This window comes from Phyllopteryx taeniolatus, chromosome 18 (genome assembly GCF_024500385.1).
Source record: "Phyllopteryx taeniolatus isolate TA_2022b chromosome 18, UOR_Ptae_1.2, whole genome shotgun sequence".
NCBI classification, from domain to species: Eukaryota; Metazoa; Chordata; class Actinopteri; order Syngnathiformes; family Syngnathidae; genus Phyllopteryx; species Phyllopteryx taeniolatus.
The window spans coordinates 15,183,781-15,204,428 of record NC_084519.1 but is presented as its reverse complement, the minus strand read 5'-3'; the positions used below and the strand labels follow the sequence as shown (position 1 = coordinate 15,204,428).

Here is a 20,648-nt window from a genome sequence, read left to right as displayed (position 1 = left end):
TCCAATTAACAATATAAAATGAGAATTTTCATTTTTCAGGGTTTTACAATTATATTTGGTAAAAGTATGGAGTACTTTTTCAGTCGAATATTAGTACATTTCGGTCCCAAAATTATGTAGGACTATATTTTATTACTTTCTGATCTATTTTTATTATTTTGGCTAAAAATCATTTTACCTTTTGAAATTACCTTAACATCCTTGAAGTAGCCTATTCACTTCTTGTAATTTTTTTGTGTCATTTTTTATTATATGTCATTTTTTGTTACGTACCGGTCAGACTTCTGTATATTTATTTATTTATATGTTTAACAGGTCTTACTTTTTATTGCTTAAAATTACACAAAATTGACTTTCTAGTTGACATCTTGAACGACACTTTTTTTTTTCCTTTTACCCACAAATCCTTGCGAAAGGGCGCCAAGAAAACCCGGAAGAAAACTGGCCAAATCTCGCGTAACTGCAGGTCACCAAAACACACAGGTATGACCAACTTTTACCACATAAATGCTGCCCTACTTGGCTGTTTAAACATGAATTATACAATTACGCGTCATGTAAATTTGTTTCTTCTGTAATGTGCGTAATGGAGGTGGAATTTAGGAAAGGAAAGGGTCGAATGAGCCGACTATATTTGTTTTACAGCTCTGTCTGTCTAAGGAGTGTTTAGGGAGTTTGCGTTGAAGATGGAGGCAGGATTTACAATAATACACTTCTATTCTCACCGGAGGGATTTGTGGCTTTTGATCCTGACTAATTAATGTGAAACCCTCTGTGGGAATAATGTGTGTTTGTGTGAGACAGTCAAATGTGAAGGGGACTCTCCTGTCCTTTAACTTGAATTAAACAGAGGCCGCAGACCATTAATTAACTTTGAGACACCTTACTTCTTTTTTAAAATTTCCCCTTTAAACATTTCACAGACAATTTACGGCGACAATCATAACAAATTCAATTAAAGCTAATATTAGCACATCACAAGCTGCTGTTTTTTTTTTGTGGCGCATGCGCAACACACTGTGCTAATAATGATTTTATTGACATTATTTAATATGCTGTGTTATTCTTATCTAGGGAGGCGATGCAGTGGCTAATCCTAACAATCGGGCGTTGTCTTGGCATTCTGAGGGGGAAGGCTTCAGGAGTGTAGAATCTGTTGGGCATCATGTGAGTTATGTATCTAAAATGTTTCTGTAATTTAATTACTTTCTCTAATATATATTAATCCCATTTGGGGATGTTGGCAGTCCTAAATGGAAGTTTCAACAATCCCAAAAATTTTATTAAATATTATGTCCGCCCCCCCCCCCACAAATAATTAAATCGGGGTAACCAAAAATATAGATACAAAAATGGAAACTAATCTATATATGTATGAACAGTCTAAGTGGAGAAAAAAACAGCCATCGGACTCATTAGATGATCATTTTGTTCAGCTGCCTAATCAATCAGAGTTTGGATTACAGTATAAAAATATGAAATTGACTAAATTTGGACAGGTGAGGTTTGCACCTGAGAGTGATGCTATAACACATCAACCTTTTCTGTAATTTTCCCCTGACTATGATGTTTGAAAAGCTTGCAAATGCATGAATTTGACCATAAAGTAAATAAAACAACACGTTAGCTGTTTATATTTCACTTAGTAAAAATATCTTTGAGCTTTAGTGTTTTAAAATGACCTATTTTCTTCAAAAATAAAATCTTCTAACAGTGTTTGTGACCAATTTATGACTTTTTTTTTTTGGTCAGAAGGTTGATGAAACTGAACTCCCAAATATGTCCTGTGGGCTACATTTCACTCACTGTGCCATTCATTTCTACTTCATTTTGGAGTGATTAACTGTGTTGCGGCTCAATCCCCCCCACCCCCCAAAAGCAAGAACTTCCTCTGCTTTCCTGCACGTCAACATCCTCATGCTCCTCTCAGCGTGACCAATGACAGGCCTGAGGAGGCATCGCCATTAATCCCTGTAAATGACAGCTAATGAAGTTGCTATTTCCCCTTGGATAGTGTTTGATGATGATGATGGGGGGGGGGTCCTGCCGGCGGCACTCGGCTGATGCAAGCATTCCTCGCCACCCGTCCTCGCTTTGAAAACTCCTCAAATAGTATTTTTTTTTCTTCGTCCGCAGCTGAATTAGGCGAGAGTGGTTTTTCAAAACATTTCTCATTACACCTTATCGCCAGGCCAGTGTGTGTGTGTGAGTGTGTTTGGGTGAGGAGGGGGGTGGTAAATTAAAGCGGCGAATGAGAGGCGACGAGCCAAGCGAGCTGCGGGAGACATCAAAGCGCTCCATTTAAATGGAACGATGGCGTGGAAAAGATCCCAGCACGTAAAGATTAACCTCGTCCTCCCTCTCAAGCACGCAGCAATATTACACGCAGGCGCACCCCCCGCCGTCACATGTCATGGGTTAATAGCTATCTGTGAGCATGGGGGACGCCATTTTGTGGAGGGGCCGGGGCTTGGTTTGAAATGTTGAGTCCTCACTGCAGCATCTCTTGCAGAAAACCTCAATAGCGCGCAGACCTCCACCAAGGTTGGTCGAGCACTTGGGCTGTGAACGTGTAAAATATTTCATAATTTTTAGCCTTTGTAAATGCCCGACGCCATTTGTACATGCTGCGCATAGTTTCTGTGCATGTACGCTGTTGTAGCTCCACCGAGGTCTCTGTGAAGGAGGTGTCTGTTAACCTAACTCCGTTCCAGCCTTTCCCAAAAAGCAAACATTGTTGTGTATTTTTATGAGGAAAAATGACACATCATAATCATGTACTATATAAAAACATACAGTAATTACATGATTAAATATAATTAAAAAGAATTAAGTTTTGGTGACGCTGCATCAATTGAATGTGCAGCTCCTTCTGATGTGCCCGCTTTGGCCACCTGGGGGCAGTATTAGGAACATACGTATATACTGTTCATTGTGACATGTCGCAGCTCATCAGTACAGCACTAATATTAGTTGTTTTTCGCACAATATAAAGAATATATGACTGGGACTACTGTTTTATTGTCTGTCTACATGTGTTGCTGCACAATCGGTTGCTAAAGGCATTATAGCACCGCAGCATTGTAGTTGCTATTTAGTGTTACCATTGAGCTAGCTGTGTTCAAAGTTAAGCTATGCGGTTGTTTTAAATACACAAGGTGTAATTCTCTTTGATTTATGTTTAGTTTAATGGTAAACTTCAACTGGGAGCACCTTTAAAGCTTCTTTTTTTTCAGGAATTGTTTAGTAATTGTATCTGGCAAACTTGTGCTTTTTGTGACGTGAGTTTAGTTTGCTGCCACCACAGCTCTCTCAAGTCTGCACTTGCGGGTCAAAGCGAAAAAAGTCAGTCAAATGACGGCTCATATCAAGAAAACCTGTTAGTAAAATCACTTGTATCTCAAGGCACCACTGTATATCCTTCTTAAGGCATTACAGAGGTAACGGCCGATGCTCAAGATCAAGCGACTTGACTCGGTCTCAGGTGCAAAAAAATGTGACCGGGGCATCCCTATTGGGAATCCGCTGGCATGTTAGACGGTTTCCGGAATCGACAACACGCTATGCAAGAACGAGGCAGCAGACAGCCTGAACCGGGAATCCACATTGATGCAAAGTTCCGTTGCCGCGCTCTGACAAGAACACTGCAGCAGACAGCAATGAATGCAGTACCTCCAGTTCATGTTCTAGCTTTAATTTAAAGTATTTCCCCGTTTATTTTCGGTCTTGTTGTCTCTCCTACACCAACTTCTCTTTTCAACAGCGCGCCCGTGTGTATGTGTGTGACCATGATCTGCGTGCGCTCAATCCCGACCGTCCGGATTAGTGACGTCAGCGTCAGCGCTCACCCTCGCCCCTCTGATAAGAGCGCAAACGCCGAAGCCTTCCTGCCTGCCGCTCCTCCGCACCCCGTGCTCAATTTCAGATAGCGCTAATGGAATCTGTCCCGCACGATTGTAATGCAAGCGAGACTCATTCTCCACGGAGCTTGGAGCTGTCATCTTGGTGTGTGTGTGTTTTGTAAGGAGGAGGGGGGGAGGGGGGGTCACAGAAGGAGAAGATGATGAAGAGGTGTGTTTACGCTGTGTGTTATGACAGGCTCCTTCTTGCCATGTAGCTGTTGTGTAACCTACTACATGTTAGCCATCATGGCACTCACGCTCACCTTGTGTTTTGTAGTGAACTTTGACAGAGTTCGGACTTCGTTGTTTAACATCCAGTGGTGTGAATCTAAATGCATCCCATTTGTCTTTGTTTTCCCCAACAACTTTTAACTGCTTCACCGTCGAGAGGTGCTGGGTTCCAATATCGGTTCCAGTTTTATGTTCTCCGGGTGCTCGCGTGGGTGACCACCAATCGGAAGCAGGTGTCCTTCTGTTGTTCAAATACGTTTCCTAAATAAACCAAAGTAAAACGAATGAATTTAATAATTGTCAAAAGTCAATGATCAATTCATAGATTCTTTTTAAAAATGTTGTTTTAGTGTTTTGAGCAGAATTGTGCTGCCTTGGTGCAATTTGTCATGGTTGTACTGTAGCTCGACTTCCCATAGCTGACTCGTTAGTCAGCAAACCTGTTGAGAATGAATCAACGTTTCCTCAGCTGGTTCCAAGAAGTGAGCTCCATTTTGCCCCATCAAGCAGTGTTCTTAATGACCACTTAATGGGCTATTATCCCCATCCATCTTCATTTAGCACAGCAACGATGAGGTGGTTGTACCAATCAATCAAGGTCTACCATGTAGTGCAGTCATGGTCCAGAGAGTTCTGTCAGATCTGAGCCTGTCAAAGCAGTCTGCACCAATCAGAGCACATTGATGGGAAATACCAATTTAGTAGCACTACAGAGATTACAGCGGCATTTTTTCAAATCTGGGACTGATTGTTGCATTTGTCTGCACTTAAAATTGACCCCCCCCCCAAAAAAAAACATTTAAATAAATAAATAAAACAGCTGGCGCTGATAAGACTACTGAATAAAATAAATAAAGTGCAACCTAAATCTCCCAGCAAGGGCTTTTCGCAGCCGGAGCCCCCATTACTGCTACACGACCCCCCAGGAAGAGTTTAGTGTCAGCAGAAGCTCTGTGTGGGGCCCGGGAGGAAGGTGTCCCTACTGTATGAAGGAAATATTTTATACAGTGAGTAGAACCTTACTGACCTTCATTAAATATGAAGGCATTGTTTCAAGTAAGAATTGAACATTCTTAACTGTCGTACTAGTTTAAATATAACTTAACCAAGTGTAGTAAGAAGTCAACTTCAATGTCACAGGTGGCCACAATCAAGGTCCGGGGGCCACATCGTTTTATGTGGCCGGTGAAAGGAAATCATGCTTGTCAACTTCCATGAGTTGCTAAAATCTGTACCAAAATGTCAAATTGACATATGTAATATATAATGACGACGAGATATTGCATGCATTGTTTTGTTACCAAACCCCTTTTTACAGTAACTTCAACAATAGTTCAACTTTCATCCTTGACTTGAGATTTCAAAACTAGTTATCCATTAATGTGTTGTGTATATGTAATAATATGATGAGGCGATCAAACATTTATAACGTCCCTTTGAGGGAAAACGTAACAGGATTTCAGTTAAAACATTGAAACGTCCAGGACAGTGAATGAGTTAATTACAATAAATAAATTACTTAATGAGGGAAATATCATTGATAAAATCAGTGAATACAGTATGATGGTTGTTTGACTGTTTTTGTGCCACTTTTGAGGAAGATTTCGATGCTAGAAAAAGCTGCCAGAGAGGTCCTTGAACGCAGCGCTTAACAAGCGAGGATGCAAATAGGGAAAGAGCGTATGCTTAATCACCACTGGAGTTTCCCAGGAAAAGCTTGAGTGGATTAAATCCTCAGATCTGAACATTAGAGAAGTGCAGAGTTCATCTCCTAGACAGAAGGGGGAGGAAAAAGGCAAATGGTTATCTACCGGAGAGTAAGAATCAGAGGCTGCAGAGTGTGATACTGACAAGGAAGAAAAGACGCCACGTGGTGAGGAAGACGGGCCGATAAAGACAACGAGACGAGAAAAGGGGGGGCCCTGAAAAATTGGCAAAGTCAGGGGTCTCTCGCTCTCTCTGCTTTGCATTTCATTTACACGACTGGCCCGATCGACCAATCGGATTGGGAGCGCAGCCCGTGGCTTAGGAAAGCGAATAAAGACTCCAAATGCCTTCACTGCGCTCATCCCGCTCGCTTATAATACCCTGTCTGCCTCTCTTTTCTCTCTCCCCTGTCCGCTGTGATAGTGGGATGAGGTTGATTGGGAGCGGGGGGGCTTATAGCGACTTCCACCACTTGGGGGAAGAAAAAAAAAAACCAATGTGAGCACATATACAGAAGGAGCCTGTCATGTATTTCGTAAGATTTTGGGCAAAAAGTAAAGTCCAGTGGAGACATGAAAGTTTCACTGAAGGAGGCTGTTCCCCCTTCATTAGTTTGAATTATTATTATTTTTATTTTTATTTTTTTTTCAAATTGAAGTAGAGTAACAGGGGGTCCTTGGTTTACAGCTGAGTTCCATTCCAACTTAACAGGAATTTGTCATAATTACAGTGAATATTCATGTGTGAAAATGCAATGGAAGATAACATTTTGGCCGCTTTACAGTGCCTCTTTGTCACGGCACGAAAAAGCACCATCACGGCTTAGGCCAATATATTTTCGCAGCTCAAACATGCCGTTTATGTGTAGGCATAAGAAGCTTGGTAAACAAAATAGCATCAAATTTTCCAGGTTGTACAAGAGGTATTTGATTGACAGTTGAGCAAGGTGTGGCAGCAGCACATTCAGAGGACACGCCCACAGAGTTCGAGAACGGAGAGAATGGCTTGATCGCTCACAATTTTGTACCCTCATTTTAGATACTTGCCGATTATAAAAATAAATAAATAATAATAATAATACTAATTTCAGTCAATCTAATTTGGCAGAGTTGTTAACGCTTCTGTGGTGTGTCAAATTTAAGACTTATTTTCACTTTACAGGAAGTGTAAAAAGAATGTAAGGCAATGGAGAACAACATGAACATGATAAGCTTTTGTCAAATTGCACACAATTTCTTTACACTTTTGGACCATAGTTTGCGCAAAATTTTACACTGAAGTAGGACAGACGAGAATGTAGTAACTAGATTTTTTATTTTTAGTTTTTTTACTTTTTGTAGTATTTGCTTCTAAAATCCCCATTAATCATGTGTCATCAGGACACAAAGCAAAACACACACTTCAGGGAACACCGTTTATGCTAATTAATTGAGAAAACATCAGATTAATGAGACACAAGTGGTGGTAATTACACACTAACGCCGATAACCATCCGCAGGCTTTTTATTATTATTATTGATGCCCGCACGCACTTGAATTCATTTGAATAATGACTTGTCGACAGACATTAACTGAAGCCACATATGACCTCAGGCACTTTCTTACAAGAGACTTGTAGCCACTTAACACGCACGCACACAACCACATGCTCAGATCTCAAGGGTATAATTTTGTGCTGTGTTAAACATGCGTGGCAAAAGGACCTGCTATCTGTGGCATAAAAATCAGGGATGGGCAAAGTCTTGTCCTCACTCACTTTTAATTTTCGGGGAACAGACAGAGGAGCTAATTCATCTGTAGATGAGGTTAAAAAAAATTAAGTGTATGTACAATGGTAAATTATTCTAAAACTATAAACGCATCAAAAACATAACTACAGTGCTTGAGGTTAATGGATGTTACACTGCATAAATCACAATCATTAATCACCAGTACTCCATCATTGTTCTTATTTTCTCATTTCTTTGCCTCACACACAATCACTCACTCACTGCTTTGGCGTTAATCATCAATAACAATACCTTATTTGTCAGGGAGGAGAGTTTACAATGGGACGTAGGCCACCCCCCGTCCAGCCCCCTGTCAAACCACCACAGTGTGTCAGTGTGCCACCAATTACCCAGCGCAACTTGAATGAGGGCATAACGGGATGGGGTCATTAGCAAAACAAACCCAGCAACCCTGTGGGGGCTTGGAGGGGGGTAGGGAGGCTTTTTTTTTTTGGGGGGGGGGGGGGGGGGGGGGGGGTGTACTGTACAACTGGAAGGAGTCTCTATTTACCGTATCTACAACCTCAGTCATAAAAGTTGCCAACAAGACTGTGAGGTTGCAGAATGGGGCAAAACCAGAATCAGTGACTCCATCAAACTTTGTAAATGTGGGACACATAGGCCAAAGGTCACTTTGCATTTTGGTAGGGAGCTGAATACAGATGTAGACTGGATTTTTGTTCGTTTAGTTTGACTAGTAATCTCCCCCCCCCTTCATTTCTAGTGACTCATGCATGAATGACACTTTTCTAAATGGAATAAAACTGACAAATAGACAAATGGTTATGTCTGTGATCATAAGTAAAATACTACAATAGCTAAACAATATGTACAGTTTACCATATGATGTTCTACTATGATTATAGTGTAGTGTTTATCAAAGTGTGGTACTAGTACCACTAGTGGTACATGAAAGAATCACCGAATGTTCAAATTGTGCAGAATGTTAATCTTAATTTTTTCCCCCCTTAAATCCAATACTGTACATTTGTTAAATACAGTTCAGTTGTATTTAACTTTTAAGTACAATACATTTGTAAATAATCTTATAAAATGTTTTGTTTTCAAACTTTTTATTCAGGTGCAATTATTATACATTTTAAGTAAATCATTTCTAAAATGAATTCCTATATTTAAGTGCTGTGTTAATGGATAAACTGCATAATGTTACAGTTACAGTAATATTAAATGTACTTTTTTTGGGGTGGGGGGGGCTGTGCATAATTTTTTTGTGAGCACTTGAGCCTACAATGCTACTGTATTTTAATGGTGGTCATTACAGTGGTACCAATAATTGTCATGTATTTTTTGTGGTGGCCCTTAGAAATGAGATTTTCCAAAAAGAAGGCATTAACTTTCAATTTGAATGATGATTAATCCTCAATTATGCCAGTATTGTTCTCTTTAAAGACAAATTTATAATCACAACTTCGAGAAGAACAATGTAATATTGAGCATACTACTAATAATGGTCATATTTTGTACATTTCATGTAATTGGCCTTTAAAAAGTTTGGATTTACTTTACCCTATCATGAACCCTTGACTTGAATTGTTTTGATTGGTTTCCCTCTGCACTCTCCTACGGGTGCTGATATGCTCGTCTTGTTTTTTGCTGATTTTGTGATTCCACAATCCATCAGGATAGCATGGCAACGTGTATGTATCGGCTAATCATCAGATCAGGTGAACACATCGACTCGAGGACACCATGCTAACAAATCCTAGCGGAGTGCGTTCACAAATATTGAAGATGCTATTAGCGAGCGGCGAGGCCTGTCCGCTTCGTGTGCGCGTGTCTGCATGTGCGCGTCCGTATTTGTGTTTGTATACCTCTATTGTGACGCGTGTAATCCGCATGATGTCTAATCCCAGAGCAGGTGGCTGGGCATGTGGCGGCTGGGGGGTTGAGGCGAGGGCGCACGTTCCCAGCATCACACACACACACATGATTGAACCACATCCACACAACAATGCTCTATGTGTTGTCCACACACGCACCTTCAGAGGAGAATGGTCGTCTAAAGTCCCAAGTACACTGAGCGACGGGAACCATCGCCACTGAACTATTTAGTTGCGTCGCGCTTTGTGAGTGGATGTTTATGTTGTCATACTTTTCAAACAACTTGCTGTTCTCTTTCAAGTTGCTGAATGGCAAAATTCACAACAGGTATTAAATCCATACAAATGTCCAAGGACATCCACTTGTGTGACTGTTCCAGTCTCTCTTTTTTGCAACCTGCTGATGACATTCTATAACACTTGTGGGGGGGGGGGGGGAATTGGTGTCGGTAAATTTGTGAATGCGAGCCGCGAATAGGCAGGTGGGGTCGCAGTTATTCAGTCGGATCACTCGGTGTACGCCGGGTTTTAAGTGGGGGCACGTGCCACCATTACCACTCACCCCCAATTCCACATATTACACAAGACCCCCCCCCCACACACACACACACACATGCACCCCCCGCACGCTAAGGCCTCGACCTCAAACAGACACGCTCGCCTCCAGGAACTGGTGGCGTGGCATCTGTCTACTGTACGACGCTTCCATCTGCCTCCCAGCCAGACGCACTTAACGAGCGGAAAAGAAATTAGCAAGCCAAACAGTAGTTCCCAATCCCAGCTATAAAGGAATACACAACATAGACATAGGCAGACAAGCGAACAGCGTTGGTTGACCTGGCCTCACTGTAAGCAATAAGACCACGAGGCACCTCCAACTTTGACCTCTGTATTGTATGTGGGCTCACGGTGTAGTTTGGTGGTGGAGGCGGCCGTGCAACACTCTCGTATGAGTGATGGAGGATGAAGGAAAATAGTAGAATTGTGACTTCCTTAATGTCATAGTGTTTGGTCAACTGTATTTTCTTACTTAAACACACCAAACTTTAGTACATTTGACATTAACCTGAAGTAACAATGCAATTTTGTGCAAACTGACACCAAGATTTGGTATCGATCAGTTAGTAAGTAAATACAACACCGGTATCACTGATAATAAGATGGATACACTTGAGTATTTTTATAGGGGATCTGTCATCAAGTTGCTCAATCTGAATGAATTTTCATTATCTCAGTGTTTTTGTAATGTTTTTTCCCCTCCCTTCGGATTATCAGTTAATTAAATGCCAGAATAGAATTTGGGAAACATTTGCTATTGATCCGATATGAAGGAACGCTAGGGCCAGTATCAAGGATACAAATACAGATGCTGTATGTTTCTGTTAATTAAAAAGGATTTACAGAATCATCAAATTGGTAAAGCTAAATGAAGTTTTTTTTTTTCCCCCCTCTCATTTTAATTATTGAGTAGTTAAAATAGAACAGAATGTGGGCAAAATTTGGTATCGGTTCCAAAGTACCAAGTACAGTAAATCCAGGGCCTGTATTGCCAATGCTGATGCTTTACAAAAAAATAAAAATAATTGGGATTAATATGGATGCTAAATGTCAATATATTTTCATGACCTTGAATTTAAAAATAAATTAGGAATTAATTAAAAAATACAGGAGTCAGTAATAAAATTGCTAATACTTGAACAAATATACGTAACTCTTCAGTGTAAAAATAAGTTAAGCATTGTAAAAACAATAAAGACCTAATGCCTAGAAACGCAAGTTAACATCTGTTTGGCACACCCATCTCATAAATCTGACTTTGAGCATTAAATTGATGTAATCTGGTTTTACACCATATTCCTATTGCTTTTTGATAAGGAGATTTATGATGTGCACCCACTATTGGTCACTTTTTTGAAGGGTGAGCTTTGTTGGCCGAACGTTCGTAATCTGACGTTGCATTGAGGCTAAATGGATTTAAGGAACCATTAACTAGGAATTCACTTAACATAAACCACGAATAAATTGTTTTACATATTCTGGATTTGTTTTTATTTTTTTTTTGCTGTTTAATTTCATGCTAACAACTAGCATTAACATATTAACGTCTAACTCCTATCCACACAAGTGCCTTAATTCAGCCTTTTATGTCATTGTTTGTTTTAGGTGTTTAATGTCTGTTTGGAAAAGACAGCCAATCTTGGTCTCTCTTGAGATTACAACGTCCTAATTAGAGAGAAGATTATGAAAATGTGGAATAAACCGAGCACTTGTGCTAAACAAACCAAACTGTTTACCGTGGAAATACTGCATCTCCCTGGCAACTCAAAGTGGATAGAAGCGAACCCAGTTAGCAGTGGTAAAATATGGGCGCAACGTGACTGTAAATTAACGTGCAAACACATTGCACCTTTTGAGTTGGAGTTGTTTGGTTTGATCTTATTTGTGTACCATCGTAACATTTTTATCATAACGTAGCTTTTTGTGTCATTTGAGCGTGTTCTCTGACTATCACTTTTTTCTTGTAATAATTGCAAATTTAAGATTAACTATTAATTGGAATTGGAAATACATTTTGTTATGTCATTTTTTCACATTGACTTTTGCTATAGTTTGCTCTTATTCTCGTAACATTACAACTTTTTTCTCCTAGTAGGAATTTTTGCAAAAAAAAAATCTGTGTTTTGATTGTATTCACATAGCAGTTACTTTTTTTTCAAAACCAAATTTTTGTTCTTTTATTTTGTTGTTAGCGTTGCATTAAAAATTTTTACGTAATGGCGATTGTCACCCAAAAACTTTACGTCTCATAATATTAAGAATGCTTTCTCATATCTTGCTGATATCATGCTTTCTTCAGATTTTGATCCAATTCTTGTAACTTTTAAAGTCGTCCCCCCCCCCCCCCCCCAATAATTCTGAGCCCTTATTCTTGTAAACCGTACAACTGTTTTTTGCAGTATTATAACCATTCTCGTGATTTTACTATTTTGCTGCAGTTTCGAATTAGGGTTATTTTTTACAACATTCATTTACTTTTTTTTTTAACTTCCATGTATAGGAATTGGGGGGGGGGGGGGGGGGGGGGGGGAAACTAACGTAAATATGTGAGTTTCATTTTTGGGCGTTGTCTGTTCTATACGCTAATATAGCCACAAACGTCCAGTAAATTGCAAATTGAAGCCACGGCTGCTATTTTGTGTCGCGGATGACCGTGTTTCCTCAACGGCCTGTCTGACACCGGCACACAAACGCCATTGTCTCACTCATTCAAATGAGATTCCACCAGTGGAGCAGCAGTGTTGTTGTTGTTGTTGTTGTTGTTGTTGTTGTCGTTGTCGTCGGCGTCGTCATCGTCACAGATGAATTATCTATGCACTGCTGTGTTGATATGTGCGAGAATGTAGGACACACTTACGCATAACAATAGTCAACAGTTGTGTTCTCACCACCAAAATTGGTCGCTTAGCTCCCACGTTCGCTTTTTAATCCGACCGCTGCTACTCGCCTTTGACAGTTGCTCAGTTGCCCCGGTCTACTTTCACTCCTTTCTTTTGTTTCTGCCACAAAAACAAAGTCATACGCCTGTCACTGCACAGCTGATCTCATAATAATAAGTCTGTTCTCTCCCTCCTTCACTCACTCACTCCCTCCCAATGGAATTTTTAATCAGGAATTGTCTTTTTTAAACGTTTCTTGATGTGTTGTCGCGCCTTTCTTTACACCCAGACATTAATTGACCCATCACTTGTGACATTTTAACTATTTATCCTATAGGCCCGCGACTTATAAAAATAGCGCGTCACAATGTGTTCAAACCTGTTCGAAATATAGTAGAAATAAGTACATAACATCTCTTAGCCTGTGGCTTTAATAAAAAAAAGTGCATTGATTTGACACTATAAAATATTACTTTGTGAAAAATAAGGAATAACTTGATTGAAATGATTACAATTCCAATACAGGCTTTGACACAGCCACCGAAACTGTATTATGGCCAAATCTGTATTACAGAAAAGAAAAAACAACTAATGTACTAAGGGGGGAAAAAAGTAGCCGTTACGATAATAAAAAAACAATTGCAAGAAATTTCTATCAGATTATAGTCGAATTTTATGAAGTAAAAAGTTTAAATATAATAAAAACAATTTGACAGGATAAAAGAGTTTAAATATTACAAGTGTAAACATGTATAAAGTAGTAGTAGAATTGAATTCGATGAAATTAACAATATATTGCGGCCGATGCTTGGCGCGTGCTGTTTTGCTCTACCCGTGAGCTACGGCTGGCTAACTAACACAGCTAAACGCAATGCCGAGCCGGGTGACAAAAGTTCGCTTCTCGTCTGGTGTCAGCACAGCATAAGTCACTAATCATTACCTCCGTTGCAGCGAATAAGCTCCACGTCTCATTAAGTATAAGTATCATTATCGCGAAGGGAGCGTGTGGCGTAATTAACTGGAGAAAGGCTGACAAGCCATGCTAATTGCGAAGCTATCTTGACATCCAGTCGCGAAACACCCAGACAAGTGATTGGGTGATACAATACACTTGTCACATAGGACTGGCTGGAACGGCATTATAGCGGACAGTAACCAACTTCGGACAGCAAAGTAGAAGGCATATTAATAAGCATCGGGAGACAAAATAATACTCAGTGACACGGGGTGCCGTATCAAACTGGAAATGAATTTGCATCGTTTCAGCAGCACTAGTGAATGCAGGAAATTTTAAAAAAAAAGCCTGAAAGAGAAGACTTTTGAACAAGAATTACATTGCACAAAATTGATACCTAAACTATTGCTTGTGCATACACCTTCCAGTCCCATCTATCAGTAAAGTTGTTTGTTTGCAAAATAGAGTAGTGGGTTTAAATTTTGACTTTTGACATCTGATGAATCTGATTCAATAAACTTGGTTTCTTTATGGTTTAAAACTGAATCGGTGAAGGCTAATTATTCCATAGACAAATATTTTTGATGATGGCACGTTGAAATCTCATGTACTTTGATCCAAGCTTCAACTGCATCGTTGATTACAACGTTCATGCAATAAATTCATTACAATAACAGAATAGATCTTCAGATTCATTAACGATTATGATGAGAGAGTAATGATTATGTTGTGCAATTGACCAATATGCAGAATGCTTTTTATCCTATCACATAATACACTGCACTAACTGTCCCACGGTAATGTTCTTGACAAAATGTTTAGTATTAAGCGTTAAGGGGTTTGATGGCATTTAAATGAAACCTTTTTTTTTTTTTTTTTTTTTTTTTTTCTTCTCCATTTTATCTGACACCAAATTAAAATGCTAACCCATTTATTTTTACGTTGAAATGTTGTTTTCTGGAAAAACCACATACAGATTTAGGTGGAATTCCCAGACCCGCGGTCAAGTGGATCCGCTTGGGAAAGCCTGGCCTCGGGGACAAAAGCAACAAAAAAAATAACGCGGCAGCCAAAAGAAGCTTCCGAGGTTCGCTCTTCTACTTTGTTTGACCTGCTCACAAGCGAGCAGGGGATTAATGAAGCACGTCTGGCGGGTCCATATGGCCCCTCTGGTGGCGCTTGTGCTTAATTAAAAGCCAATGGGGTTGGGGGGGGGGCATCCTCACTATTCCTGCGACATGAGGACCACTCGTGACTTTCTGCTCTCTGCTGCCGTTTTGTCATCGCAACCTGTTAAAGTTGATCCCGGAAGGCGTACTTTGACGGGGCAGTTGGTGGCTGGTGGCCTTTTTTGCTGGGGGACGGCTCTATATACTCTGTGTTTCTGTGTGTATATATCAGGTAAAAAGTATGCGCGAATAAGTGGAGGATCCATAAAAACAATACCGCAAATAAGCAGGAGTTATTAAGTGCCTTGGTGACACTGCGACTTGACAAAATAAAATAATCAAAACACATCACGTAATCTGCTGATACATCATTCTTGTCTTACTTATTACTTATCTCCATTTTTGTAATTTTTTATTGTCTACTCCTACAGCAGTTTGAGTTGGCTGCTGTTTACGTACGACGACCTCCCCACCATGGAGCCGACGTCGCATCCGACTGTCGCTGATTGATAAGTCGGCCGACTCGCGGCGCTGGGATGTCGGCGCCCCATCGTGGTCCAATCGATTGCATTGAAGAGGAGCTACTTCACATGTCAAACCTTTAATGAGAGTCAATGGGTAAAGATTTGGGCGCCCCAGACTGGAAATGCGTCACGGTCACTCAGCTGAGTGGTGAGCCCCCTCTATCGACCAGCTGCTATTGCGTCAGGGGTGGGGAAACTTTTTGCTTATTTTACGAGCGATAAAGTCATGAGTCGAGGACATTGAATGAGTTTGGCAAACAATGTAATTGCACAGCATTATTCTCATAACATTGCAACTTGAAGGCGGTAAAAAGAAGGAATTGGACAGATCCTGAGACAAAACAAGGGTGAATATACAAGCAGCCTTTCAGAAGTGGAAGCGCCACAGACGCCACCCGCATCCCCACAGATTTTTTTTTTTGGGGGGGGGGGGGGGGGGGGGGGACCTATCCCTGTTATTAAGGGAAACCCCCGCTTATTTGTTTTGTTTTACCCAATCCCTTTCCTATTCGCTTTTTTTTATTTCATTTTTATTTTTTAACCCGATCCTCTGCTTCGTCATGTTTTTTTGTTGTTGTTTAAATTGTATTTATTTATTTTCACCCTAACCCCCATGGCAAAGTATTTATTTCGCTATCCACAAACTGGCTCGGTCACTATCCCCCCCCCCCCTGCCTCCCGCAAATACCGGGGACCCACTATACTTTATCATCAAAACGCTGAAATTTCTCATAATACAGCTTTTTCCCCGAAATCTTTCAATTTTTTCTCGTCGTATTATGACTGTTCTCACAACTTTGATTTTTGCCGTAATGACCGTTCTGTTCACTTCACAACTATTCTCATAACGTTAAGATTTCTTTTCCTCATATTACTTTTTCCTCTTACGACTTGACTCTCATAACTTTGACTTTTCTTGTAGTATGACTTTATTCTCTTTACTTTCCTACTTTTTATTCTCATACAACTTTTTTCACGCATTACATTTTATTACTCGTGACTACGACTGATCTTGCAATTATCTGCTTTGTTCAAAAATTCTTTGTTCCTGTGCCTTTTACAACTTTATTCTCGTAATGTCACAACTTTTTTTTTCCACATATAAAATCATCTCCAACTCTTTGTGCTTTCAGTGTGGCCCTAAGGGCAGACCTAAATCAATTTTTCATACCTCTCCAGTCAAGTGATTTGACAAACGTCTCGTCTTTGTATCATTAGCGGCTAATTGGAGGTCAAACAGACAACAAAGCAGCCCTCTCGTCCTAATTAGAGTGATAGCGCCATGCCTCTCCTCGCTGTTAATCCTCTCGTCCCAAAAATCTAAATCCCTGCAGCAGATGGAAGTGATGTTATCGAACAATCGGCCCTCAGATTGATTAGTAAGAGATTCTGCAGTGGGAAGTTGAAATACATCTGTTGATTGATGATTTATTTTATGACTTTTGTGTATCGTAGGAAAATATATGGAATTTTAGGGCTTTTCCCATCATAATATGCATTTTGAATTTAGATTTCCACCCTTCCGCCCCCCCCCCCCCTCATATTTGACAACTTTAACTTGAACTTTTTACTTTTCTCATATGACTGTATTCTCTAAATGACTTTTGTCTCATTTTACAACATTCTCGTAAAATTATGACTATTTTCATAACATTGCAGCGTTTTTCTTCATATGACTTAATTCTTTCAACTAACTAAAGAAGTTTTTTTCCCTCATAAAATCGACGTTCTTGCAACTTTAGGACTTTATTTTAGTAATAGGACAACTTTTAAGGCAGCTTTTTTTCCCTCCTAACTTTGCAACTCTATTAATATTACATCTTTATCCTTGTAAAATTGTGACTTCCCTAAGATATGACTGCCTTTTTTTCTTGTAATATGACTTTTTATTTTAACTTGACTTATTCCCCCAAATTTTGCAACTTTATTCTCATGAAATTTCGACTTTATTCTCGTTTTAATACTCTGACTTTTAACTTAAGACTTTATTTTTGTAACTATATGACTTTTTCTTTTGACATGACTTGTTTTCTCCTATTTGAACCTATATTATTATCCCTTTTCTCATAAATTATGCAAAGGAGTAAAAGTGAAAAACAAAGCAAAAACAGCAGATGTATGTACACATGCAACTTGGCTCATGTTTGTTCTTTATTATTGCGTGTGTGTTTGGCCTTTTTTGATACAGCTTAACTTGCATATTTCCCTTTTCAACTATAATAATTTATCATTAAACAATGGAGAAATTCATAGCTGCTTGCAAAAAAAATAGCAACAAAAAAAGGGAAATTAATCTAGAATAACATTGGGGGGAAACACGTGGATGAAGACAAAAATATGGGGAAAGGGCTTGATTGTCTTTTAAGCATTTGTTATAAATTAAGTAGTGCATCCATGTCAGAGGTCTCACACACATCAGCTTTGATCACATTTGGGACTCTTAAGAAGCTTATTAAAACTTCCCCAATTGGTGAATTTTTTTTTTATTATTATTTTTTAAATTTAATCTTCCATGTCCTTGATCAAAGTTTGAGTGTGAAAGCTCAGATGAAAAGAAGAAGAAGAAGAAGAAGAGGCTGCAGTCCTGCTTTGTCCGCCCGAGGTAGAAGAAGTGTCCCCCGGCCGCCTCTGACCCGCTCCTCCGGGGCCTGGAAGTCGGATCACAAAACCTGGAACTTCCACGCCGCTTGCTGCTCTTTGTAATCCAAACAATCCGTGTTGAAGTTGAGCTTCCATGTGGACGAAGCCGTCTGGTCCTTATAGTCCAGGCAGTCCGCGGTGCCTCCGTAGCCGTACGCCGATGCGGAGAGCGACGACGCCGGGCTCAGGTGGCTGGACACCCCGCCGCCGCCGCCGCCTCCGCCTCCGCCGCTCATGGGGCTCATGGCGGAGCTCAGCTGGTGGTGGTGGTGCATCGGCGAGAGGTACGAGCTGCAGTCCATGCCGGACAAGTAGGACGACGAGCCCGTGTAGCCCTGGTTGTAGCCCGATGTGACCTGGGTGTACGTCACCGGGTAGGAGCGCTGCATGCAGGAGGAAGCCGAGGAAGTGGCCATGGGGTCGGGTAGAGGCGAGATGGAAGCCGGGCTCCAGATGGACACCGGCGCCGCCGCGCTGCTCGCGGCCGGCAGAGAGGCGTTGGAGGGCGGCGTGAACTGGCCGCTCGCCCCGCTGTCCGAGCTGGCCTCCCGGACCGGGGAGGCTTTCTTTTTCACCGGCCTCGTGCTGGACGCTTTGCTCGGTGCTCCGCCTTGGCTCTGCTGGGCCTGCTGGCGGTGCTTGGCCCTGCGGTTTTTGAACCATACCTGAAAAAACGAAACCATCATAATCAATGTATTACACGCCCCAATTTAAAGATGATGTGACAGCCAAAATCCACAAAATATCATGCAACAAATGTCTATTATGATGAGAAACATTAAAGCCAACTATAAAACAAGATTTAATTCACAAATGCTCCGTAATTAAAATGTGTTGTATTTTATGGTTCATAAATTTGAGCCGTTTTACCCACCATTTTCAAGTATGAATATGCATAATCTAAAAAGGAAAAAGCCAACCATGCAACTGCAAAACATTTAACACCCCCAAAAGTTACCCCCGATGATGATACATATTTGTTGCATGATGTTTTTCCACATAAATCACTTGAAACCTTCCCCCTACCAATCAAACCCATGTAAACCTCTGCATGTGTTACAGGTGCGTCTCATTAAATTGAGATATCGTGAAGCACTTCCATTATTTCAGTAGTTCGTTTCAAAAGTTTTAACATGTAGCTTCTCTACACGCACTGAAATATTCTTGATGATTTTGGTTCGCTTGCAGCTAACGAAGCGCCCAAATTCTACCATCCCACCAAATTGGAATATTACAGAAGAAACAAAACAATGATTTTTGGCATAACTACGAGTTAGGAAATGACCTTGAATAATATTTTCTGGTGTAGCTATAGACTTTTTAAACAAAAATTGAATTGAACACCTGAAATAAATGAACTTTAACATCATATTCTACTGTATTGAGGTGCACCCGAAACATAGGTTTTCTTGCTGCTCTCCCCCTCGCTTCACCTGCACTCTGGACTCTGGCAGGTTGATCTTCAGGGCCACCTCCTCCCTCATGAAGATGTCCGGGTAGCGGGTCTTGGTGAACAGGTTCTCCAGCACGTCCAGCTGGGCCCGGGTGAAGGTGGTCCTCTCCCGCCTCTGCTTCCTCGGCGTGCCTGCGTGCACGCACGAATGCATGATTACAACTGCAACATCGCATCGTTTTGTTTTTGTTTTTTCCCCCCCTAAATTGGTATTTATTTACCTTGGTATCCCACGGAAGGGTGCAGCAGGTCCACCCCAGGGGCGGACAAACTGAGTCCGTTGACCGTGTAGGGGGGCTGCTTCAAGTAGGACATCATGATGGCCACTGGTAACCCGGGGAGGGGAAAAAATACGATCGAACTTTTAAGAAATGTTCAATCCTGCTTTTTTTTTTTTTTATATATATATTTTTTTTTTAAAGTTCCAAGATGACGATGGAGGCAACAGAAGAAGTGAGGGTCCCAAACGTGTGCAGGGGCTCTTAAACCCCTAGACCTCCCTCCCTCCCTCTTTTCCCTCCCAGCTGTCCTGCGCTCAGTCTGTCTGTCTGCCCCCTCACCCCTCCCAAAACACACTCCTCCTAAAAACAAAACATTGTCGTTAAAAAATGCACCCCCCTCCCCACTGGATCCCTCCCCCTCCTCATCAAGCATTAACATATATGCCCACAGGTTAGGCCGCAGCTGATTGGGGGGCCATTTGCAGGGACAAAGCCCACTGTTGACTGATAAGTAACGCTGATAACAATAAGAAGTTGCAAACAAAAGCCGCAAACTGAGCTGCGCCATTCAGATACAATGAAGACCCCCACCCCACTCCTCCACCACACAACGCCCCCCTATACCTCGAAATTTCTCTATTTGTTGGCATCAAAAGTCCCGCACATGTCAATGTGGGCCAATTTTGGGGGGCAATAATGAAGAAGCTGGGCTCATTCTGACATCATATCGACTCAAGGCAGCCAAACACCCCCCCCCCCCCCCCTCCTATACTCAATTGTGCCCCCCGAGACTCCTTCA

General features: G+C 41.0%; 1 protein-coding gene and 1 long non-coding RNA gene across 3 annotated transcripts; one reads left to right on the top strand and one right to left on the bottom strand.

The window, feature by feature from the left end:
- The first annotated feature begins 264 nt into the window (after window positions 1-264).
- LOC133468622 (uncharacterized) lies at window positions 265-16,657 on the top strand. The gene is made up of 3 exons (XR_009785538.1): window positions 265-483; window positions 1,075-1,167; window positions 15,443-16,657. It is a non-coding gene; the product is annotated as an uncharacterized LOC133468622 (long non-coding RNA).
- Window positions 16,658-18,160: 1,503 nt separating this feature from the next.
- Window positions 18,161-20,193, bottom strand: LOC133468621 (homeobox protein OTX2-like). 2 transcript variants are annotated; one of them, XM_061754747.1, is made up of 3 exons: window positions 19,850-20,193; window positions 19,609-19,790; window positions 18,161-18,840 (listed from the first exon to the last, which is right to left on the bottom strand). In XM_061754747.1, the coding sequence occupies exons 1-3, from the start codon at window positions 19,944-19,946 to the stop codon at window positions 18,196-18,198; spliced, it is 924 nt and encodes a 307-aa protein (XP_061610731.1). In that variant the 5' UTR covers window positions 19,947-20,193; the 3' UTR covers window positions 18,161-18,195. The 2 variants fall into 2 exon arrangements, with proteins under 2 accessions (XP_061610731.1, XP_061610729.1); XM_061754745.1 differs by having other exon boundaries at window positions 18,162-18,840; window positions 19,609-19,760; window positions 19,850-20,188.
- Between the last annotated feature and the right edge of the window lie 455 nt (window positions 20,194-20,648).

Coding starts and splice junctions, on each gene's coding strand:
- LOC133468621 (XM_061754747.1), bottom strand. CDS start 19,946: ATGATGTCCTACTTGAAGCAGCCCCCCTACACGGTCAACGGACTCAGT. Junction 19,791..19,849: donor CCCTTCCGTGGGATACCAAG/GTAAATAAATAC, acceptor GCGATGTTGCAG/TTGTAATCATGCATTCGTGC. Junction 18,841..19,608: donor TGCCAGAGTCCAGAGTGCAG/GTGAAGCGAGGG, acceptor TCGTTTTTTCAG/GTATGGTTCAAAAACCGCAG.